Source organism: Rissa tridactyla, chromosome 4 (assembly GCF_028500815.1).
Source record: "Rissa tridactyla isolate bRisTri1 chromosome 4, bRisTri1.patW.cur.20221130, whole genome shotgun sequence".
NCBI classification, from domain to species: Eukaryota; Metazoa; Chordata; class Aves; order Charadriiformes; family Laridae; genus Rissa; species Rissa tridactyla.
This window is the reverse complement of record NC_071469.1, coordinates 19663653-19688605: the sequence shown is the minus strand read 5'-3', so window position 1 is coordinate 19688605 and position 24953 is coordinate 19663653. Positions and strand designations below refer to the sequence as shown.

Genomic DNA, 24953 nt, shown 5'->3' with positions numbered 1-24953 from the left:
CCCCTCTACTCCACTCCCGTGAGACCCCACCTGGGGTACTGCGTGCAATTCTGGAGCCCCTACTACAAGAGAGATATGGATGTGCTGGAGTGCATCCAGAGAAGGGCCACGAGGATGATCAGAGGGCTGGAGCCCCTCTCCTATGAGGACAGACTGAGAGAGTTGGTGTTGTTCAGTCTGGAGAAAAGAAGGCTCCGAGGAGACCTTATAGTGGCCTACCAGTATCTTAAGGGGGCCCACAAGAAAGCTGGTGAGGGACTTTTTAGGATGTTGGGTAATGGTAGGACTAGAGGGAATGGATTGAAACTAGAGATGGGCTGACTCAGACTGGACATTAGGAAGAAGCTCTTCACCATGAGGGTGGTGAGACACTGGAACAGGTTGCCCAGAGAGGTGGTGGAAGCCCCATCCCTGGAATTTTTTAAGGCCAGGCTGGACGGGGCTCTGAGCAACCTGATCTAGTGGGAGGTGTCCCTCCCCATGGCAGGGGGGTTGGAACTAGATGATCTTTAAGGTCCCTTCCAACCCTAACAATTCTATGATTCTATGATTTTACTCTCTTATCCACCTTCTGTGTGCTCTTACGCATCAGCAACATTCTGCTGTGGTATGTTCAACTAAGTCTTACTGTCCAGGTCAAGATAAGAATTTAACTTTTTTTTTTTTTTTAATCTTTGCATAACCTGTGAAACACCTTTGTAACAGTCATTTTTGACCTTAAACAATTTGGGCTTATATCCATACCAAAGTTTCTATTCCCAGGATGTGAGCTTTATTTTATATCGAACATTTGGATGAACGGAGACCACGCCCCTCCTCGCTCTTCTCATCATCAAGTCTCTCTGATTTCTGCATTGTAGGGTCATGCTCACTCCTGCTTTCTTTGTCTTTGGAACAATGACACTCTTACATGTTCTGTGCAAAGTTGAAGAGTTTCAAAAGGAAGAGGGATCCTCAGAGCCCAGGGATTCAAGTATTAGAATAGAATTCTCAGTTAGAAGGGACCTATAACAATCATCTAGTCTAAGTATATTCTCACAGGAGATGTGAGACCCCAAGACAGATTTAGTTATGTCAGCCTGCACTGAATGGGTACTCAGCGAACTGTAGATTAAAAGAAAAGCCTCCTCTGGCATCCTTTTGAGAAAAGGCTCTGTTCTTTGAAAGGCATGAAGCACCCACGTTCATAAAGAGAGTCATGTCTATGAAAGTATTAGTCATGATTCACAAAAAAGAGTTAAAATTTAGACATACTCATTTTTTTGAGATTTTCCTCTTGCCTGATCCAGTCAGCTCCTTACTCAGAATACTGGATGTGTGCATCTCATTTTTAACCCTTGCTGTATATTGTCTGAGTATTTTTGTGGTTCTGTATCTCTGACTGTGTGTTTAATTCTGCAGTTGTAAATACTGGGACAGGAGTTTTGTGGAGACAAATACATCAAAACTGTGAGGTATCCTGATACTCTGGGAAACATTTCTTCTGGACATCAATTACCTATAACTTGAAGTTATAATCAGAACTTTTATTTCAGGTAGTTTTTATCCAGTCCTTCCAAAATGTGAATGTAGGGAGTCTTAGTAGATGCAATACATCACTGGTTGGCATGGACTGTCAGTCTCACTGCTGGCATTTTATAGTGCAGATAATCTGCATCTGAGAATTTACATTGAAAAGGTAGTAGCTGGAAAGGAGAAGTATTATGGAATGCTCAAAAGTATTTTTTTTTCCTCCTGGTTTTGTTCTCTATTTTTTTCCCTTTCAAAAGGCACCTTAATGAGTGATCAGAAAATGCATGGAAAATAAGCACAAACAGTGCAAAATATGGAAGTGTGTGAAGGAAAATATTTCTCAGGTTGTCTAATTCATCCTTCCCTCTTCTTTGCTGTGTGGGAGGTAGCAGCTCTCAAAGTGATCTTCTATATACATTGTTATATTCACAGTGTTGCTGTGATACACTGCCCTGTATTGACAATGTTGACTTTTTGATGACTCAAAAGTTAGTTATAAAGTAATGTTGTTAGAAAATGTGCATGGCAGCTGGAAGACTTGGATATGCGTCAGATGCGTTCGTGCATTTGATGTAGTTTTTCCCTCTGACACACAGCAGAAGGCGCAAATAGTTATGTAACTGCATATTTTCATAAAAGAAAAAAGTTAAAGTTTACCATAACTATGGCAAGTGTAGTAAGTTGTACTAGCTGGATTGTAATATCTGTTAGTAGTAGAAGACTAAAGATTCTTAGCTAAATGTTCATGCAAGTGAACTCAGGTTTCCGTAGTGTCTTGTGTAACCATCAGCATCAGTATACCATGGTTCAGAATATTGTTTAGCTCAGCTATTTGATAATAAATCTTAAATTTATGAAATTCTGTCAGGTCAATAGAAGTGTTGACTACATGCCATTAAGTAATAAATGAAGAGTTGAGCAAAATGGGAAAAGTTTAATCTATCAGTCAAGTGACTATACTGGACATTTTGTAAAACAAGAGAACACAACTGTATTAAGCAGGCATTGAGTGTAATATTTGGAGTGTCATTCAAAAATTCTAGTTTTGAAAGCTAAAAGTAACTCATAGCAAATGTTTATTTGGAGGCCATATCCATATACTGCCGCAAAAAGGAAGGGAAGAGCAAAGGATTTGCTCTCTAGTTTTGTTTGTGGCAGTACGATGAGTCTAATTTCCCATATGGCACCTGGAAGTATTAAGTAAATGCAAATTTACTTCAGTTTCACCACCAGTGTCAATAGGAATTTTGAGAAAAGGAGATGGTAGAAAATATTAATGGAGGAAAATTGCAATTAAAGCAAGTGTGCTCATTTTGTTTCTTGTTCAAACTCTCTCTTACATCTCCTTGATATTTGAATTCAATTGAGAGAACACAGGTTTAGGTGCACAAGGTTTACCTAGAATGTTTCCCAACTTCTTAATGAGTGTATTTTCAGAAAAAAAACCCTTCTTCAGAGGACAGAGGAGAAATTGCACATTTTGCTGGTATTTTTCTTCCCATTTTTTCCTATGGAGAAAATAAAAGATTTGGAAAATCCCACTCCACTGTGGTAAAATTGCCAGAGAGAAAGGAGTTCAGAGTGTAATTCCCTTGATGCCTTTTCTGTGTCATCTCTTCTTGGGTCTGTCCGTTTCCCTGTAGTAAATCGCATAGATGCTTGAGCAAAAGAGAACTGTTCTAATATTTTTTTTAAATAATCAAATATTTTTCTGTGTTTATTGATATAGAAGCTGTCATCCTGGGGCTTTTTGCAGACATACCTATTCTAAAAGGTAAGTGTAAGTAGGAAAGTTTACTCGTTGAAGTTATTACTTGCTATATCCATTCCTAATCTCCAGTAATTGTGTGTCACATGTTTATCCGCATTTGTTCTTAACTGGAAGAGAAAGAAACATTTTGCAACCTTAGTCTCGGAATATGAGCTACTGACAAAAAGAAGGAAGTATTGTGAGTGGAAAATGGTTGCTAATCTTAAAATTTCTATGCCAAACCATTTAAGGAAGGCCATGTGAGAATGTTATACTCCAGCTAGCATCAGCAGATACCTTACAGTATAGTTTTTGTTTGAATAAAAAAGAATGCAAATAACCCGAATATTTACTCTTGGTCACAGAGATTAGTGGTAGAGCCAAGATTAGTCCAATCAGAAATTGAATACCTTAGGGTAAAATGATAGGATAATTAATTACATTGTATTAGTCCATTTCCAGAAGTGATTGAGGATCAATCAAAAGTATGTGGGTTTTTGTAACATTTCCTTAAATAAACCCCTGATTGCTGAATACATTTAAATGGACATTCCGTGTAGTAAAGTTCTTTTCATAAAAATAGTAACTACTTACTCATCATTAGAAAGTCTGAGAGGGCAGTAAATTGGTTATAGCCATGGGTTTTGGCCACTTGTTTCTAATTCTTTAATAACATAAAAACCATAAATTAGTAATTTCGCTAATTTATACCAGTCGTACGTCCATATAAATACTGGCTCCTTTTGTGTTGATAATTTTAGGTTAATCTATTGACAGCATACATATCAAAAGGAAATGCATCCCCACTACTTCTACATCATCACTTTAACACTCTTTCATGCACTGTTCGGCTTTCTGCTGCTTATCTCTGTGCTTTCTTAAGTTTTTGTCAAGGTGGGTTATAGAATGCTTACTGGTGTCTCGGTCAAGGAAGTACTGCAAGTGCGTGTCAGACATCTCTTAATTCATAATCTACCTATATTTTGCTAGAGTTCTTTTAGAATGGCTGCCAAGGAGTTCAGACAACCCATCTGTGTGCTTGAGATAGAGGGAGTGATGTGTATATCGTGCAGTTGGATGATTATGTGGAAGGCTTTGTGTGCTTTGGTGAAATGCTGGCAGGTGGAAGAGTAGCAGAACAAAATCCCATGGCTGCTTCTGCAGAGCAATGTTACTGATAAAACGTTGCTTCTTGGTTTGACAGTCTGTGATCAGCAGCATATCATGAATACAAAAGCAGATGTGGAAAAAATTTCAGTAACCGGGTATAATTGTACTTTCTGAGATATTTGTACAGTGGTCATTCTGGGATTGCTGTGACAAGACTGCAATGAGATTTCCTCTTGGTATGTTAACAGATAGAAACAGACCCTAAATTCTTGAAAAATCATTTATTCTGAAAATAATAAGCCTACCCAGGTACCTGCTTAATTTTGTCTTAAAGTAATATAAATTTTCTGTATAGGCCATTTTCTTCTGCTGTGTGAGTCAGAATGAAGATAATCTTCTGTGTTGATCCTCTTTTTAACAGAAAGTATTCTGCAAAATAAATTTACACTGTAATTAATATGAGCATTACAAGTTAGCTATGCTGATGGAAGGATTAGAAGGAGTCTCGTAAAAGTTTAAGGGTAGGGAGAGACCCAGTGCATTGACACAGCTGTGACTCAAAACACTTTTTATATCTCTCCTTCCGCATCTGCTGCTATAACAAATATACTTGCCATGCAATCAACTTTTTTTTTTTAAACTTTTAATTTGAGCATTGGCTGTTGTAGCCCTGGTGTTGGAGCTCCTAGGTTAGGCATATAGTGAAAGATGATGGGAACTTGTATTTCTACTCACGGACTTCAAGAACTTTCAAAATACTTTCTCTGTTAAGACTCAGTGGTGGGACCTAAATGTGAAAGCACTCCTTCTCGTCGCGTGTTCTGCTGATGCCGCTTGCACAGTGGTAGCTTTTACCCAGTTAGGATTCTATATGTTTTCAGTTGTAGTGTCCCCACTGAGAGGGGTTATAAGTGCATGCACAATTATAAGAAATATCATTGGTATTAATGACAAATGAACACCTGGTATTGGAATGAGGAAAATAACTTCTGATTAAGATGACCAGAAGCAAAGAACGGCATGAACTTCCACAGACAGGTCAACTCAGATGTAAAGAATTGATGTAAGCTTAAAGCAAAGATGCTAATGCTAAAGCAGAATTATCTTTTTTTCAAAATGGATTGATTACTTCAGGTTGTCAAACAATTTATAGTAAATGAATTCATGCATACATATGGATGCATAGTTATCTGTGCATTAACTGTAAGATTATTCTGGTTAAAAATGTGTAATCCAATAAACTCTAAGGTAGCTGAGCATGAAACAAAGCAGGCTGTGATGTCTACCTCAGAGAACGATTATTTCTGAAAGGCATATAAAGCAGCTGGTAGACAGGGTCATTACCCTTCTGTCAATAGGGAAATAGAGATGGTATAGGACAGTTTCTAATGCTAGCAGAAGTACAAACACTTAAGAGTTGTGAAGATAAGGATCTGTACTCGCTTCTCAGATCAGCACAGCCATGTAAGCTTGAGTGCACATTCTATGAGAGTGGTCTAAATGCTCAAAGGCATGTTGTTTTCCCTTATTCTCCAGTTTGGGATGTCACAGCAAGTCACAGCTTCCTATATGTCAGAAGAGGGGACAATGAGAACTTCTTGGTCACTCTGAGAAGAAAAGACTGGAGAAGGAAGATAGTTCTGTTTTAACTTTATGTCCCAAGAAGGAATCATGCTCCCTGTACAGGCAGGCCAGAGCTGGAGCAGAGAAAATCACTCACTAAAAATTTAGTGGTGCTTGGCTAAAAGTAGCTCTTCAAGAGGTTAACCTATCCATATCACCCAAAGAAAGGTACATCTCTCACCTGCACAGGAGAAAAATACCAGCATATTGAACTGAGGGATGGTGCATCGTTAGATTACCTTTCACAGTTCTATCAACTTAATGAGACTGGTTCCAGATCTAGACGTTTCATGGCAAACCTGAATGAAAAATGTGCAAGTTTCCAATTTACACCTGTGAGCATACACATCCAATTTAATCTAAAAAGGAGTCAGGTCTGCTGTGTGTATGGAGTTGCTGCTACAGTTTGCGAAGACTGTATATGAATTAAGGTCACGGAGACTCTTTTTTCTGGGGCAATAGTAGTTCCAGACAGGAGACTATCTGGAAAAAAACAGGGAGGAAAAGAAAAGCTCAAAATAAAGTCCTTCAGGAATCTCCTAAGTATTTTTAGAAAATGTTTCTGAACAAAGAGTTTTGGTAGCATAAAAGACAGAAAATTCCAAGACAGGAGATATCTCTGAGCTGTCATAGAAGTTAGGCCTGCTAAAGTAACCATCACAGAAAGGTCTCTGTAGACAGTGCTGCTTCTATTTTCTCTAAATGGTTTGATCTGCCTGGTTATTACTGTTTTTATTTTCCAAGAAGGAAAATCAATTCTATGTTCTTCTAGTGATAGACTCCCAAAGGAGAAAAATGGCAACTACTTGGTTTCAGTCACGAGTGTTGAATGAATGATACCCTATGTAAGGGTGAGAGAAGTGCAAATCTGTATTCTCAAATAGGAAAAGCAGAAAGTCTAAAACGTTTTGAGATGTATTGAGGAAAAACAGGAAGGTGTTTGGGTTGAGACTAGGCTGTACTTGAGATAAAAATAGCCAATAAAAGAAAACAACTGTTAAAGACCATGCCTTTATGAGAAAAAGAGTATTTCTACTTGACTAGAGCAACCATAAGGGCTAAGTCAAGAGTTTCTTTGATGTTTTACAAAAGTTCTACGTGTAATTTGAGCAATGAAAGTAAGGAGCACTGAACAATTAAGAGAATTAGAGATTCCTAGACACTGCACTGAGAAACTTTTGATGAGAAAATATAGAGCCTGGCTTGGGAGCTTTAAGAAGTAAAACTTGTTAGTGCTGCGAAGCAGCTCTGTTAAAAGATCTGTTGAAGGAAGTGTATTTTACTTCAAGGATCCTGTGTTTTGTCCTCTGAAGAGACTTGCAGAAACACCTTCTCAAAGGAGTTTTTCAGAGTAAAATACAGTGCTTGTAGAAATCTTGTATTTCTGAAGCAACATTCTGAACTGGTTCCTGGTTCTGTTTTCTGCTTTCCTCTTCTCCCAAGAACCCTCTTAATTTTTCTCTGCACAAAACAAAGTTGACCCTATGGCCTTTGTAGGATCTGACATGGGATGGTAGACTGTAAATTTATCATTCATGTAGAAGGTAAGCAAGAACAAGCTTTCTTAGGGGGATTTTGTCTGAAAATAATTGTTATTCAGTCTGGACGGTAATGTTTTCCCCTTTTTCCTTTTTTTCTTTTTCCCCCTCTTTTTTCCCTAAAGCTTAATATGTTGTGAGAATCTCTGCAATGTTTTTGATTGACTTTCTATTGCACCAAGACAATGTTTGATATAGCATCTCCTTTGCTGTGAATTCCTTGAACTTACCTTGTCACCCCATCTCAACTATGTTTTGGGCAATAGGCAGTATGGGCTATACCTTTAGATGCTCCTCAGAGCTTTGCAAATGAAAGGAATCCAAAAATTATCTGCAAAATAATTTTACAATGCATGGTGTATAATTTTTATTTGTGAAGGTTATTATTGTCTACAAGGAGCTTCACAAGCATCATTTAGTTTTTACAGAAATCATTCTGCGTGATGGTGAAAAAGGAAATATCCTTTGGCTCTAAAGCCATTGTTTGAGGGTATCTCATCCTAAACTTCCTTCAAGGGATTTCTTTGTTCAGCCACTCCAGAATTCACTATAGTTATAGGAGTTACTGAAGGTTAAACTTGGCGTGAGCATTTGAAGGATTTAAAAGCATAGCATCCTGTAGATGAAATAGAGCAATAAAAAATTACATGATTACTGAATCAATATTATACCATTTCCTGTATACTGAATTCCTTCATTTATGGTGAAAAATACCTGTCTGTTTACTTCTTATCTTCTGTAAATATCACGCCTATTTTTTTACCCCTCCTCTTTCCTTCTGTCTTTGTATCTCCTCCCTTGTGACAGAATCAATTGCATCAGTGGATATTATATAAAGAAAAGTTTTCAGTGGAGTTCCCAGTTCACCCACCTTAGCCACGATGGGGCTAAGAGCTGCCAGCCTTTTCATGCTCTGGCTGGCTCTTTCCTATGCAAATGAAATAAGAAAAGGTAAGCTCTAGAAAAGAAATTGTAGAAGATTGCCTCCTGGAATAGAGGGAGAGAATTAAAATACCACTGCACAGGTAGAAGGAGGCAGTGCATTTAAATAGCGCACTGGAGTTTTAAGGTGCCTTAAATTTCTTAAACTTTCAAATACTGAGGCTACATGGCTCAGCCAACAGAGGTAGATACTGCTCTCTTTGGACCTATATCTATGGCATCTACAGCATTAATCTCTAGTTTGATGTGCCTGGAAAATATTTTCAGTATTACTTTTCTTTCCATGTGTTGAGACTTTCCTAGGTATGGCAACTGCTTGGCAGAAAGTAACTATAGGAGTTGGGGAAGTTCATTGTTACAGCAATGAAGAAAGTGGATGATTGTGCCTTCTGTTACTTTGAAATGACATAAATACTTTCTTCAAAAGTGAATGTAGTAATGTTGGACAAAGCTCATTTTGTCATTCAGGATATTAATAATCCTTTTGTAAAAGCTCTAATTTACTCTGTTAACTTTGTTTTGAAATGGAGCTCTCATAACGAAAAATATTTTTGGAGGAATAGGTGATGAATTTTTTGCAGTGATAAGGTTCGCGGTATTGGTTTTGGTGTCTTGAATTCAGCAATGGGAGGAAAGCGGCATCTTGCATCTTATATCTCAGCTGTGAGCTCTGGGAAAATCTCTGTTTAGCCTTCCTTCTGGGGAGAGAAGCATACCAGCTTGGCTGGATGTATCTGGTATCACTGATACTATCAAAGTATCCGTGGTCTGCAAGGTCTCCATGGTAGTTTCACTTTCTCAAATTAAATATTGCAAGAAAATCTTGTGAAGATGAGTGGCATGTGTGCTTTTAGTACCTGGGCAAGCTTCCCAGGTACACTCAGCTTTTATGTTTACCCCTAATCTACAACATCTTGAGATTTATCAGATACTGTCTTAATTTGTATTTGTTGGTATAGATGGCTGAGAAGGGAACAAATATCATTAGCTTCATCTTTTGTTATTGCAAAAGAAATAATTTTTTTTTCTCCTGCTGTGGTTATTTCTGACCTATCTTCTGAAGAATTTCTATTCTGTAGTAGTAGAAATCACTACTTCTGTTAGGAAAAAAGGGAATTCTTTAAAACCTCGTGTTGTGCACAAGTCCTCTCATAACATTTAACCTATTTGCCTTCCAGAGTAGGAGTGGTACTTCCTTGGTTTCCTAACTCTTTTCCTTTCTAGTGCATGTTGCATCAGGGGCAAAAATAGCTCTTAGAAACATGTAATATTGCTAAAAATAATTCTGTGATTCAGAATAAATTCATATGTTTGGCAAAGCAGCTCCATTGCACTGATGCACCAACTTGTTAGTGGTCAGAGGGTTAAGTTTACCCACCTTGTGCAGACAAGTTCATTCACCTCAGTAAGGATTCTAAGATATACCGAGGTCTCAACAGTATTTGCTAATGTCTTATTTTTCCATTAGAAATTCACATCTCTTCTACTTCAAAGACAGATGCTTGATCAATCTTGAGATCTGTGGAATCACTGTGCACCTAGTTTCAAGTGCAAGTGATGTGCAAGTGGTTTCTCCTGTATAATGCAACACATACCTTTAATTGACTCTAGCTCATTTATTTCATTTTTTTCATTCCTATTTCTTTTTCATCAGGAAGGACAAGAAACCATGGCCACTATGTCTGCAGCACTTGGGGAAACAACCACTTCAAAACTTTTGATGGAGACATCTATCAATTCCCTGGCATTTGCGAGTATAATTTTGCTTCTGACTGCCGAGAGTCTTACAAGGAGTTCTCTATCCACATTCAACGTGGTCTGAACAGCCATAACCACCCTGAGATCCAGTACATTCTGATAACAATCAAGGACTTTACGGTGTACCTCAGACCAAAACTGGCTGTAGTGGATGGACGGATGTAAGTTCCTTTAGTGTAGTAGTATTTCAGAGAAATATGCTGGGAAGATAAAAGCAGGATTGATTCTTTACACAGCAGGCTGTATACCATTAAGGCAACACCTACAAGCGTTTCCACAAGCAAAAAAAAAAAGCCCTTTGAAATACAGTATAAAAATTGCTTTGGGGGGGCTTTAGTATTAAATGTAATTTCTACACTGGCATAAATGATGATTTAAATGCAAGTCAGGAAGAGGTTTGAGTGAATTGTTCTTTTTTCTGGTTGTGCAGGAAACAGCGCAGCTCATGAGCCAGATCTTTCACTGGCATGAAATGACATAGCTTCATTTGTTTAATGGCATCACATTGAGTTTACATTAGCAGATAGTCTAGCAAATCCTCAAAAATGAAGATGCATTTCTCCAGGGTCTGTTTCTCTTATTTTGTGGCAGAAGAGAGGTGCTTTTTTCTGATCTTCATAAATAATTCTTTAAGGTCTGATGGCCATTCCTCAAGAGATTATAATAGATATAATGCAGGTCAAATTTTACACTAATTTGTATGTGGCAATATGTACTTTTTCACAGTGAGCTTCAGTATTTTTCTTCTCCTGTAACATGGTCACACAAGGAGCTAGTCTGATACCATAACTGGTGCCAAGTAATATCTTAACCTAGCTTTTTCTGTCATTAGACTATCCTTTCAGTGTGTGTATCTCTAAACACTGAAACAAGTGAAGTACCTCATAGGTTAAGAGGTAGTTCTGAAGATGGAAGAAACTGGCTTTTAGTGTATCTTAGCATAAGTTTAAAAAAAATCTTTCTATTGTCATTGGAGGACTGGGTTTTGTCCAGAACTCAGATTTTGCTTTGAAGTTTGGAAGCCACTGCAGTGAAAGTCTGTTCAAAGATAGAAAATAACATTCAGTGTTCCAAGGATCATACTAGAATGCATAACAAAATGACATGAAGTTAAAAAAAATGCATTCTTGCCCCAAATTGAAAAAGCCCTTTATTGTATACTCAGGTCTTAAAAAGAACTCCATGAAAAACAAGTTTAGAAATCTTTTAAAAATTGCTTTTCTTAAAGCAAGCCTCTTTTTATCTTAGTGTTCATAAAACAATAGATCCCTTCTGAACAGAAGGCTTGTTGAACAGGTTTTTGCTGCATGGGGGGATTTAGTTTTTTGTAGAACTTAATTTCCCATATTGCTCTTTAAATGGAAAATGATCCATTGTCATGTAGCATTTTACACTACTGAAGTGGAAACTGTAAAGTAGAAAAATGTATGAATTTGCCTTTCAGTACCTTATCCACCAGTTGATTAAATGTCCTAGTATTAGAAAAAAAGAAACATTCCGTGCTGTGATAGCTGAAAGGTGAAAAGCTGCTGAATGTTTTGTAATCCCTCTCCAAAATCATGATCTCTTAAAGCATCATTGTCCAAAGGATGAACAATGCAGTCAAAAGTAGAAATCACGGCTTCTGAGTTCCTGCCTAGTATTTAGACATGTAAGTCGTTTGGCCATGTTAAAAATGCCTGAGGTAAATAGTTGGAAAAATCCCAGTGACAGGAAATTAGGAGATAAAATTCTCCCAGTCAAGAGACCAGTTAAGAGGAGATGCACGTAGACATACATGAATCCCAATAGGTAACAATTATATTGGCAGATCAGTAGAAAATGAACCGGTTATTTTGACTGGATTCCAGTTTACACTGCTGTTTGAACAGACTCTAGTTCTTTAGGTTTTATAGGAGGCGGCTGTTTGCCACAATCCCTTTATTGCTGAATAAAATTCAGCAGTATCGTTTGTTACATTAAGTGCACTATAAGACAGATGAACAAGAACAGGAGAAAGATCTGGTGAATTGATTCTTTATCAGACAAAAACATCTGTGCTCAGCCTTCTGCAAAATATCTTATGTCAAATTAACGTGCCTTGCTGTCACCATTAACAAGCTTGGTCCTGTCAACTGAAAACTAGTGAACTAACTGCTGAAACAAACTACTGAATTCCTCTTAACACGCTCATTTCTTTTCAAACTTTTGTTGGCAGTCCCTGTATCTGCCTGTGCTTTTTGAACTCTCTCTTGAGGAGGAAGATCCTTCCAAAGGAACGTTCATTCTCTCTAAAATGGTTATCGGATCTTTTGGTAAAGAAAAGCTTCCATTTATGTTGTTACTTCTTTCATTGAAGTAAATTTTTAGTGAGTGTTTGAATATCCTGTGTTAATACCACAATGATCATGGATTTTCCTTTGATTAAGTTGAAGACATCTGACATTTTGGCTTTTTCTTAAAGAACCCTTACCATCGGGAAGCTTTACCTCTGAAGTTGCTTTGCCTTTTGAAGGCAATGAGTTACCACATCAAGTGTCAGAGAGAGAGGATTTTGTGCCTCATTGAAACAAGGCATCCTGTGCAGCTAGGATCAAGAGAGAGTCGTTTCTCTATTCGTTATGGTATTTGGCTTATTACAGACCATGTCACCACTTAAGTGTCTGTACTAATGCAAAGTCTCTGATTTTCTTCCTAGTGTGAAAACACCTTACTACAGCTCTGTCTTGCTCATTGAGAGCAACGACATTTACACCAAGGTTTATGCCAAATTAGGCCTGATTCTGATATGGAATCAGGAAGATGCACTGATGGTATGTATGATCCAAGTCTGTTTTATTGTTATTTCCTGGGTTTAACAGTCTACTGTATACTGAACAGAAGTAGAATCTCATGAACTGAGCAGAGCTAGAGTGTTAGGCTGACTCATCCAGCTGATACTCATAGTACCTTATTTAAAAACATAAAGGTATTTTCTCTGCAATGTGATAGAGGTAGCAGTATGACGTGCAGATGATGTTACTGGTCTCAGGAAAGGGAAAAGGAGCTTTCTGAGAAATAGATAATGTTTTTGCTATAGCATCCCCACAACCCAATCTGCTTTTTCCTTCATTTGTCTTTTAAAGGACTGCCATCATTGACTTTCCTAATTTTATCCCAAGTAGGGGAAAAAAAGAAGAAAACCAAAAAAAAAAGTCTTGTGACTTTAAGAATGCTTTCCTTTTCATTTTTATCACCGTGGTGGTTACTGCCATTATTGAAATATGGGACCTTCAGTCAGTTCTTTCTGTTTTCTGTGTTACTTTTTGCATCTAACTGTGTGTTTATTAACTATGTTACAAATTTTTTTGCAATAGCTACTTCTATAAGAGTTTTGTGTTTACCATCACTTCTGTCATTTAGCAACTTCCTTTTCGAATAAGTGTGTTTGCTTTGGAATGTCTTCATGCTCCAGATAATTTTCTGTGTTTTCTTTTTTTTTTCCATTACCTAGGTGGAGCTGGACAGCAAATTTAATAACCATACATGTGGTCTCTGTGGGGATTACAATGGAGTTCCAATCTACAATGAGTTTATCAATGGAGGTGAGTCATCCTACCATACTGACAGTTATCACAGAAGATAAGCTGATGAGCACTGTGCATAAGAGCATCACAGGAGAACAGATTTCACCTCAAGAGACTTCTGTGATTGCCCCAGAATAAACATGTTCCAGTGATGCATTCCTGGTCTAAGTTTATTTTATTCAAGATTAATCATCTTGTTCTTTTCTCTACTGGTAACAGATAATGTTTTTGCTATAGCACCCCCACAATTCAATCTGCTTTTTCCTTCATTTGTCTTTTAAAGGACTGCCATCATTGACTTCCCTAATTTTATCCCAAGTAGGGGAAAAAAAGAAGAAAACAAAAAAAAAAGTCTTGTGACTTTAAGAATGCTTTCCTTTTCATTTTTATCACCATGGTGGTTACTGCCATTATTGAAATATGGGACCTTCAGTCAGTTCTTTCTGTTTTCTGTGTTACTTTTTGATGAGAACATCTCTTCTTTTCTTGTTATCACTTTAAATTTTTAAGCACACTTAGACATAACAGACACAATTCAAAGCAGAAACCTGTGTCTGACAGGCGTATTTGCTACCATAGTAGCTGTTTTCCTTTATCAGTAGAGTCTTGAAAATCAGGTGCTCCTTGTTGTCAATTTTTGGAGCTTAGCAAGACCTCTTTGTAATTTTTTCTCATAGATGCAAGCTACAATTCAATTACATATGGGAATTTACAGAAGATCAGCAAACCCAACACCAAATGTGAAGATCCTGATGAAACTCAGGCTCTTCCAAGCTGTGATGAGCATGTGAGTATTCCTAGTGGTGAACTTCACTTGCGCAGGCACATGGAGGTATCTTTGTGCTATGGGGAGTTGGTGTGTGAGGAGCTGGGAAGACTTTATCGCTTCCAGGGACAGTCTTCTTACTTTCTTGAATAACTGTTGCTCTTGAGAAGGCAACAGTTTTTGTGACAAGACAGGAAGTGTCTAGACGCTCAGGTGCTTGCAAATCTCTTTAAATATTATTACTCTTCCTCCTTAGCGTGATGAGTGTGAGAGCTTGCTGACTTCCTCTGCATTTGCTGATTGCCGGTTACGTCTTAATTTGGAAATGTACATCCAAGCCTGCATGCAGGACAAGTGTGCGTGTAGTGGAAATGAGGACTCCTTCTGCCTCTGCAGCACCGTCTCTGAGTATTCTCGCCAATGTTCGCATGCAGGTGGCCGGCCGAGTGAATGGAGGACATGGGACTTTTGCCGTAAGCAGCTATATAAATTTTACAAAGAAACAAATATTTCATGGATATAGCACTGTGAAACATTTAAATTCATTCCTTCTTTACAAAACTATAGGCATATATTATAATTTCATACCAATAATGCAATAAACTACATACTGTATTTTTCCTGTTTTCTTCTTCTATTACTCTTGTTATTATGAAATCTTTTTCAGCTACTAGAAATTCTGTTTGCATTAAAAAACTGTGAGGTCTGATGCTGCAGATGACTGGTATAATTTGATCTATCTGAGACCAGAAGAATAAAATACAAAAAGCAGGGAAAGCAGTTCAGAAACAGACAAAAATGCTTTGCCAGATGGAATCTGGCTTGGTACACCATGGACTTGAGGGGAGTAGGGGATATGATCTGTGGTTTCTCAGGAATGATGGACTTTACATTCAAATAACTCATGGTATCTTTCTTATTCTTTCAGCCAAGACCTGTCCTGATACCATGGTCTATAGAGAAAGCAGCTCACCCTGTATGGATACTTGCTCACACTTGGAGATCAGCAGCCTTTGTGAGGAGCACTACGTGGATGGTTGTTTCTGCCCTGAAGGCATGTCTTATTCTAGCTCTTATATATGGAACAAAACCAGGAGCTCTGGCAAAGGAGGTCATAGCTAAAATATTAAATGTAGTCGAATTGTATCTTCAAAATTAGTACTGCTACTCATTATTCCCCCCCAGGGGAACGTAATTATAAGGTGTTTTTTTTAAAAAGGCAGTCATGATTGATTAATTATCAGTGATTTTATAGTTAAATTGTATTAACACAATGACAGGTAATAAATCTGCTTTTTACCTTTCAACAAATGGACTTCTGCTAATATATAGAAAATCATGCCTTTTAGGTTGAATAATTCTGAGGCAATGGACATTGTTTGCCCAGAGAGTGATAAGGAGGGACAGTGAGTGAAATTCTCAGACTTACTGTCACCCTTATGAAAAGAGATTACAATAGTAGTCTACAGAGTATGCCAGAAGGACTGAAAATCTAAACATGTAAAATTCTGACGTTGTTCTTTATATACTTATATTAAGCTTTTTATCTGTGTATAGTTATATAAATGGATAGACTTAGATTTTCAAAGCTGGATAAAAGTGTTTTCCATTTGTCTTATATTACAAAAAGTAGAAATAGTATTTTTCACAGTTTTGATAATCTCAGCCTCTGCTTTCTGTGTCAAGTTGAGAGCATGCCTCCTCTGAGAGTTTCTCCTCTGTGGAAATTACTTATTTCAGAAAGAGCTGGAATAGTTTACTGTTGTGCGTTACAGGAACTGTGTATGATGATATTACTGAAAAAGGCTGCATACCTGCTAACCAGTGCCACTGCAGACTCCATGGAAAGGAGTATTCACCTGGAGAAAGCATTACCATTGAATGTGAAGAATGGTAAGGATCATGGTTGTTCATACAACTTTCTTTGAATGATTGTAAATGGGTCTGCATTTTTCAATCTTCCTTTTAGTCATAGGAGACTTCCTGAAAACATTCTGAACTTAACATTTATGTTGCATGTCGGTATAACCAATTTTCTGAAAAGTTTTGTTCTATCTGTGGCATATGTCAGAGAGGAAATCTTAAGGAAATGGTCAAAGATGCAGTGTTAAAACACCTGGGAGTATCTTGCTGTTTGCTAGGTATACAGGTGCTTTCACTGCTCACAGCTCCTGTAATACCTACAAGCATTTTTATATTATTTATCTCTTTATAGCACCTGTGATTCAGGCAGATGGACATGCAAAGATTTACCCTGTCCAGGCACGTGTTCAGTGGAAGGAGGTTCCCATATTACCACCTTTGATGGGAAGAAATACACCTTCCATGGAGACTGTTACTATGTGTTGGCCAAGGTACCGTGTACTGTAGGGCTTTTCTCTTGCAGAGTAAAGACAAGTGTCTGTGCGCTGATATGTAACAGCTCTGAATAGTTGTTTTATTCCATTTTTATGGGACGAGGGAAGCAGAAATGCTAAAGACTGTACTGGAAAATTCAGGATGGGCTGTAATAGCCCTAGGAGGAAGTTTGGGCACTTACTACAATGGGTGGTTAACTTAGTCAGACAGTAGACTACGTATGCTGTCTTTATCCAGTGGAGTCCTCCATGTATAAGAAATCAAAGGATCACTCTAGCTGCATAGATAGGTAGACTGCAAAAATTGGCACTTCTCAGGATTAGAAGCTCTCAGTCAGATCTTTAATAGCTGTTTCTGTGACTGAGTGTGAAAGTCAGGTAGATAAAGGAGCTAGGCAGCTATTTCATTCATCTGTCCCTAAAATACCTGGAGCCTGTTATAGAGAATGACAAAGATCTTGTTGAACTAGGAACCATACCACTGAGTTTGTTTGAAAGACACTTCAGCTTCCAGAGCCGGTGCTGAAATGGTGGTCTTAATAGCCAAGTTCTATAGTAATTGTTATTGTAACTGATGACTTGATTCTTTGTTTTGGAAATCATCTTGTGAGATTTTTGATTGGACTAATGGACATTTATTTCACTGTGGTTGTAGGGTACTGCAGATGACAGTCATGCTCTCCTGGCAGAGCTGGCTCCCTGTGGCTCCACAGACAGGCAGACCTGTTTGAAGAGTCTTGTGCTGTTAGCAGATCACAAAAAAAATGTAAGTGTTCTGTGGGTTCTCCTAGTTATGTTAAAAATTAGCATATTTCCCTTACTGTGGAGCAATAACTAATTCTTCTGGAGTCGCTCTTCTCAGTAGATAAGGAACCTCAGACAGGCTGCAAAACAACTCAGGCTTCTGCCTCAAGAACTCAAAATAAACCTAAACCAAACAAAAGATGAGATTTAAATAAGGTGACATTTTCCCCTCTTCCCTTGTCTGCTTTGTGCTATTTAATTATTCTCACTGTATTCCAGGCTGGCTGGAAGTAAAAGTACCATTCTTCCTCTCCTCACAATATTTTACTTTATTCAGGTGTAATTTTATAGATCTAATTGAGTCTTTTTCGGAAGAGGTCCCATCGTTGAATGTCGATACAATCCAACCTTCTTAAACTTTTATATTTTCATTCACTGTAGTATTCTGTTTGATTAGGGGAATATCTAGACTATATTTATACATAATTTTACATACATGTACACATAATTTTCCTCCTGTGTTTCTGATCTTCCATGTCCTCGCCAGCATAATCAGAACAAAACCAAAACAAATCAGAAACCCATCATTTTATGTTTCTATATGTACAGTCTGTAATTTTATGAGGAAGTTTAAAAAACTGCTTTCTAACCACACCAAAATCATCCTAAACCGTTACAGGGAAACTGTGGCACATGCTTTTATAGGGAATAGGAACTTTTTATAGATCCTGAACTATTACTTGCTGAAACCAAGGTGCCCAATATAAATAAGCTTTCTATTTTGTTACTGCTATAAATTGTTGCATGCAGGTGTAAGTGAAACACTGATTAGCAAGATGAAACCTTACTTGTATCCTACAGGTCTGGTGCCACGTTCAGTTTTCAGACAGGTTCTTCCTTTCAAAGATTTTAAGTTCTAGTCACAGTCTAAATGTGCAAAATGTCTCCCCTCTTAATTTTTTTTATTAGTTCCTTTTCCTCTCAGTACCTGGAACCACATTGATTCTATTTGCTATTATACAGGTGGTGGTTTTCAGATCAGATGGCAGTGTGTTGCTGAATGAGATGACAGTGAACGTGCCTCATGTGTCAGGTAAGGGAAATAGCCTTGTGTGTCATGTGTCACACACCTGAATTCTCACGTGGGGTTGTGTTTTTTCAGGGGTAAAGGTCAAAAAGAAGCGTATGAAATTTGTTCAGATTTTGGAACAGCTTGTGGATGAATGTGATTTCATAGTTGTCACTGAGAATTTCATGGGCAGACTGACTCCGTATACAGCAGATGATTGAAAAAATATGTCCCTTCACTTTTTTTATACACCTCGAATATACTTCAGCGTGTAGCTTGGGAAAGAGGAATTGTCATGGCATAAATTTAAAGCAGATAACTTAACCTTCCTATAAAGAGGGGTATTTAGCACTTTCCAAGTCTGGCTACATAGTGTACGCATGTCCTGGCTCTCAGTCATGGTGAGGCTCAGGGATGTCTCTCCCACCTCACTTCTTCCGCATGCTTTTTTTTTTCCTGTGGGAAAAAAGCATGTCAGAAGGTAACTTCTGTATTTTCTGGTAAACCAGGGCAGGAAAAAAGGATGCGCTGTGTAGCACTCTCTCATCTTCCCAGCTCACTTGAGACATCAGCATCTTTTTATATAATCAGTGGATTTAGACAAATACTTTCAGAGGCTGACTCAAATCACCTAATTTAGGAGCTTAACTTCTGGTGGAAAGTCACTATCAGACAGCAGCTGTGAACTCTGGGAGTAACTTTTGAAAGGAACATAGAACTTCCATTTATCACTTCTTTTTAGATATGTTCAGGCAGCACACTGACACAGTGTGTGTTGTTTCTTATTTACCATCCTATCTGCAGATGGCAAGTTACTTGCAAGTAATACTTTATCTGAAAAGATAAGTATTCACGGGATGATACATTAATGAATGCTTGCACAAAAACAATTACAGTGTGTAGCTGAAAGTTTAGAGAAATTAAAATGCTCTAGGCAATAAAATAGACCATCTAAGAAGTAGATTAAATAGATAAATAGAGCATATAATAATAAATTTGCTATAAAAAAATCATTAGTCAGTAGATGTTGGTTTTTTGGACTTCAGTAAAGCTAAAGTAAAACTATTGGGAGTGTCCAGAGGAGGGTGACCAAGATGGTGAAAAGTCTCGAGGGCAAGTCTTGTGAGGAGCAGCTGAGGTCACTTGATTGGTTCAGTTTAGAGAAGAGAAGAGGAGAGAAGGCTCAGGGGTTACCATATCCCGGTCTACAACTTCTTCAAGAGGAGCAACAGAGGGAGAGGTGCTGATCTTCTCTTGCTGGTGACCAGTGATAGGACACGAGGAGATGGTATGAAGCTGCATGGGGGAAGTTCGGATTGGACATTAGGAAAAGGTTCTTCACTGGGAGGGTTGTCGGTCACTGGAACAGCCTCCCGAGGGAAGCGATCACGGCATCAAACCTGTCAGAATTCAAGGAGCATCTGCACGACACTCTTAGACCTGGAGTTTAGTTTTAGGTAGTCCTGTGAGGAGCAGGGAGCTGAACTTGATGATAGTTACAGGTTGCTTCCAACTTGATATATTCTATGAATTAGGAAGCCTGATTCCTCCATTATGCTGATTTTTTATGTCAGTTCTTCTGATTTTCTATAATGGCTTGATTAACTTACGTATAAGCATCTAATGTTTTATAAGTAGTGGTATTTAGCTATGTATTGGCTTGTAGAGACACGTCTATTACTTATTGTGTGCAACAGTGCTGGGATGATACTTTCTCAGAAAATCTCTTGCTCTTTAGATTAATCAGCATCAATGAGTTAGTATTGAAGCTGTATTGCAAAAAAGCCTGAATTTTATTCTATTCCCAGGGATGAGTCTTTATAGGTATTCAACTTAAGTTCATGGGGACCAGCATTGCATCTAGTTGGTCAGCGATTTTTAGAAGAAAATAATGGGTAATTTGATCCTAATCTCAGAGTTTTCATGGCAGGTAATGCCTTAGAATCTAATAGGAAGTGTTTCTTTAGGCAGCCTATGTGTGTGTTTACTGCACAGTTCCTGTTTTGTTTTTCAGCCAGCTTCTCGGTATTCAAGCCATCTTCCTACTACCTTATTGTACAAACTTCTTTTGGGCTTCAGCTGCAGATCCAGTTGGTACCAGTCATGCAGCTGTTTGTGACTGTGGATCAATCAGTTCAAGGAAAACTTCAAGGCAAGTGTCTATTCAAATGGGAAGCAAAGCCATGCTGTTCCACAGCTGAAGCATCATTTATTCTTTACATGAGTGAAAGTTCATGCTACTTATTGATTCAAGAGAAGGAAACTAAAAGCAGAAACCAAAATATTGGAAGAGAATTGACTCAAACAAACTAGAAATGCATTTTTATTATTTCATATTGAAGTGACCTATCACTCTGGTGCCAGTACATGAATGTTTCTTATAATATCCCTTCATTTTATATTCAATATGATTTTTAACTATCCACAAAACCAGGCTTTTGGTGCATTTTGTGGTTTTAATATCATCAGAAAGCATAAAAAAGGTTAGGGGAGTGATCCCCTGAGGCAGAGGTATCTTCATGAAGACTACTCTTCTCAACAGGTTAAAGATTTAAAATAGGGCTCCTAAATCTTCAGTACTTATAGTATGCATTAATGTTGAGGTGGAATAATCAGCTGTATGAACTTGTGTTTCTAATGTTTGTGATCAGTTGTTCCTTTCCCTTTGACCTTTTAGAATGAGAATGAGTAATAATTAGGTAAAATTTTTACCTGCTTTTCAATAGGTCTTTGTGGAAACTTTAATGGAGTGGAAGGTGATGACTTTAAAACAAGCAGTGGGCTGGTAGAAGCTACAGGGTCTGCCTTTGCTAACACCTGGAAAGCTCAGTCCACCTGTACAGACCAGGTAGAAAATCTGGAAGACCCCTGCAGCCTCAGTATTGAAAGTGGTAAGCACACTAATAAGTCAGATGGTTGGCTTCTGACAGAATGAGCAGCATTGCTATATATTACTGCAACAGCTGTGTAAGAGTTGTAGTGTGGCATTGAAGTTTTTTTAGAGGACTGTCAAATTAATTTCTGCAAGTATGTATACATATAAGCACTGATTTCCCATCAAATTGAAATGAAAGTTTAGGAGGTGATTGCAGAGGAATCCTGAGCTGGAAGATAGGGAAGCAAGGTCATTCATTTATATTATCCGCAAAGGCAGCTTGTATTTCGTAGCATTAATTATCACAATGTTTAACTTAGCTTTATGGTCCCCAAATGGAAAGGACTGTCACAATTCCATGTAGACAAGTTGGAGCAGTAAGATACAATTTTTGATTTTATGATTGCATGTCTACTGCTAGATAGCTGAATCAGAAAATAGAAATATATGTACAGTGAATGCATGTAGTTTCTCCACTCCCCAAAGTGCACATAGTTCTCTCATTTGTATTATTGCATAGCATTTATGTGACAACATAACTAGACATGGCACAAGGAAGATAAGTGAATGTAATGAATATGATGATAAAATTTCTTTTTTTCTCCCTTTTTTGCAGCAAATTACGCTGAGCATTGGTGTTCTTTGCTGAAAAATCCAGAGGGTCCTTTTGCAAGATGTCATTTAGTCATTGATCCTTCAGAATACTATAAGGTATTGTAATCTTGCACTCTTTTTAGTACTGCTTTATTTCAGATGGATGAATGTAGACATTTATCATTGTTCAAACATTTGAGACATTACTGAGTAGCTTACGCATAAGAGCTGGTGAGGTTTTTGCAGTGATTACCTGAGGCAACATAGCATGCATCCAAAGTATCTCCTATGATGAGATTCTTATGGAATGCTGCTGAAGAAAAAAATTATTCTTCTGGTTTCTTATGTTTGGTATTTAATGTACTTTTTTATTGGACTGAATATTTGAACTGGAAAGAAGATTCAAGAGGTGCATAGAAAGTTTAAGTCTGCCCTAACACGTTAGTAGCTATTAAGTCATTAAAAAAAAAAATATTAAGTTTCCTGCATTGGTTGGAATGTAACACCAAATCATTTTCATACCAGAATCTCCATGGTTTCTTTTCTCCTGCCCATCACTATTGAGTGGTAAGTGAGGCTTACCTAAGCAAAAAAGAAGAAATTCCTAAGTCTTTGCTCATGCCTAGAATTCACTCTGAGCTCAAATTTTCTGAAGATCTTCATACGTCTGATTAATACCTTACCATTACAATTTTTAATTTTTATGTATCTCTGCATTTTTAAGTTGTAACTGAGAGAGAATGGTATCAAAATCATAGAACCACAGAGTCATAGAATAGTTTGGGTTAGAAGTGACATTTAAAGGTCACCTAGTCCAACCCCTTGCAATGAGCAGGGACATCTTCAACTAAAACTGGTTGCTCAGAGCCCCATCCAACCTGACCTTGAACATTTCTAGGGATGGGACATCCACCACCTCTCTGGGCAACCTCCTCCAGTGTTTCACCACCCGCAGCATAAAAAATTTCTTCCTTGTATCTACTCTACTCTCTTTCAGTTTAAAACCATTACCCCTTCTCCTATCGCAACAAGCCCTGCTAAAACGTTTGTTCCCATCTTTCCTATAAGCCCCCTTTAAGTACTGAAAGGCCTCAATGAGGTCTCCCCAGAGCCTTCTCTTCTCCGGGATAAACAGCCCCAACTCTCTCAGCCTGTCCTCACAGGAGAGGTGTTCCATCCCTCTGATCATCTTTGTGGCTCTAGCCGGTCCATGTCTTTGCTATACTGAGGGCTCTAGAGCTGGATGTAGTACTCCATCTGGGGTCTCACCAGAGCAGAGAATCCTTCACAAAAGGTGTTTGTAGGAGGCTGGCTGCTTTTCAAAGGTTCAAGAGGCTTGGTTTAGGTTAGGATCCAGACTTGGACTTGGACTAGCACTTTCAGTCTCTGGTCTTTGTTCATTCCTTACATTGTTCTCTGGTCTTGGTAATTAATAAAAACAACATCAGAAAAAGGACATAGGATATTTCATAGCAACTGAGTTGCAGTTGCCCATTGGTTTTCTGTGGGTTTACTGACCCTTTCATTCTTTTTTTCAGAAATGTAAATATGACACCTGCCTCTGCGAAGACAGTGAAAAATGCTTGTGTGCTGCCTTGTCCTCTTACTCAAGAGCTTGTGCATTCAAAGGGATCATACTGGGAGGCTGGAGAAAAAGTGTCTGCAGTAAGTAGTGGAACTGTAATCCCTGTGAAATTAATTAGCCATGAGAAATAAGCAGGTTCTTTCTGAATTTGTTTGTCAGTGATCTCAATGTTAATGGATTTGGAGTACCTTAGAAATGTCTAATGAATTTAAAGAGACAATGCTTATAATGCTTGCTAATTCATGTTATATTCTTTAGCTGTCATTTTTTCATGACATATTTAAAAGTAGAAAGCAGTATTTTTCACTTTCACCTTCTTTCCCCAGTTTAAATAATAATGCTATTTCTATCTTTGACTAATGGAATCCCAGCCATCAAAGCTTTTACATTGTCTTTGCTTATCAGTGTCTTTTTTTATCATTGTGCTTGTGTTTCGTCAACAGCGCAGTATTGTTGAGACTAGGAGTTTATTGTATTATACTCTCTCTCTGATTATCACTATGTGAAACAAATATGGGTATGAAAGTAGAAACTATTAGTAGCAGTTAAAAAGAGGTCTTCAACTAGGAAACAAAGTTATGCTAGCATTACTTGTAACTTATAATATTTTTGTACTTTATTAAGATCTAAGGGAGTATTTTTACCACTACATGCTGCACAGCCAAAGAAACCAAAACAGAAATGTCAAGGTTAAATTGGCGATCCCACATCCCTTATTTATCAGTTTGTTTATTTTCCCTCCAGCTAGTGAAGTGTCTGCCTGCCCAGGAAACCAAATCTTCCTTTACAATCTTACAATGTGCCAGCAAACCTGTCGTTCCCTTGCTGATGGTGAAAAGCATTGCTTGCAAGACTTTGTTCCTGTGGATGGCTGTGGCTGCCCACATAATACATACTTGGATAACCAGGGTACCTGTGTGCCCGTCTCCAAGTGCCCATGTTATTACAAGGGATCATATCTGGAACCAGGGGAACATGTCACAAAAGATGGAGAACGTTGGTATGTTTTATTGTGGCTTCTCTTTTGTGGGCATAGAAGCCCTTTTAAAACTTGCTTATTGGGTGTAAGCTGCTCAGCTTCTTTTTGTGCTTTGATGAACATTTGTAATGCGTTTGACACCATCTTCGTGCTGAGCAAAGCATCATCCTGTTGCACTGTAATTTATTAATAATTGAGAAGTGCAG

At 38.0% G+C, this 24953-nt stretch overlaps 1 protein-coding gene across 1 annotated transcript in view; it reads left to right on the top strand.

The window, feature by feature from the left end:
- Positions 1-8405: 8405 nt before the first annotated feature.
- The window catches only part of MUC2 (mucin 2, oligomeric mucus/gel-forming), a 65610-nt gene continuing 49062 nt past the window's right edge, over positions 8406-24953 (top strand). Inside the window, exons 1-16 of the mRNA XM_054197883.1 lie at positions 8406-8484; positions 10130-10394; positions 12911-13025; positions 13706-13796; positions 14456-14565; positions 14801-15017; positions 15473-15598; positions 16320-16437; positions 16760-16898; positions 17557-17667; positions 18669-18738; positions 20729-20866; positions 21441-21605; positions 22206-22300; positions 23722-23852; positions 24517-24768. Coding sequence (XP_054053858.1) covers positions 8415-8484; positions 10130-10394; positions 12911-13025; positions 13706-13796; positions 14456-14565; positions 14801-15017; positions 15473-15598; positions 16320-16437; positions 16760-16898; positions 17557-17667; positions 18669-18738; positions 20729-20866; positions 21441-21605; positions 22206-22300; positions 23722-23852; positions 24517-24768 — 2213 coding nt within the window. The 5' untranslated portion in view covers positions 8406-8414. The remainder of the gene's footprint in view (positions 8485-10129; positions 10395-12910; positions 13026-13705; positions 13797-14455; positions 14566-14800; positions 15018-15472; positions 15599-16319; positions 16438-16759; positions 16899-17556; positions 17668-18668; positions 18739-20728; positions 20867-21440; positions 21606-22205; positions 22301-23721; positions 23853-24516; positions 24769-24953) is intronic.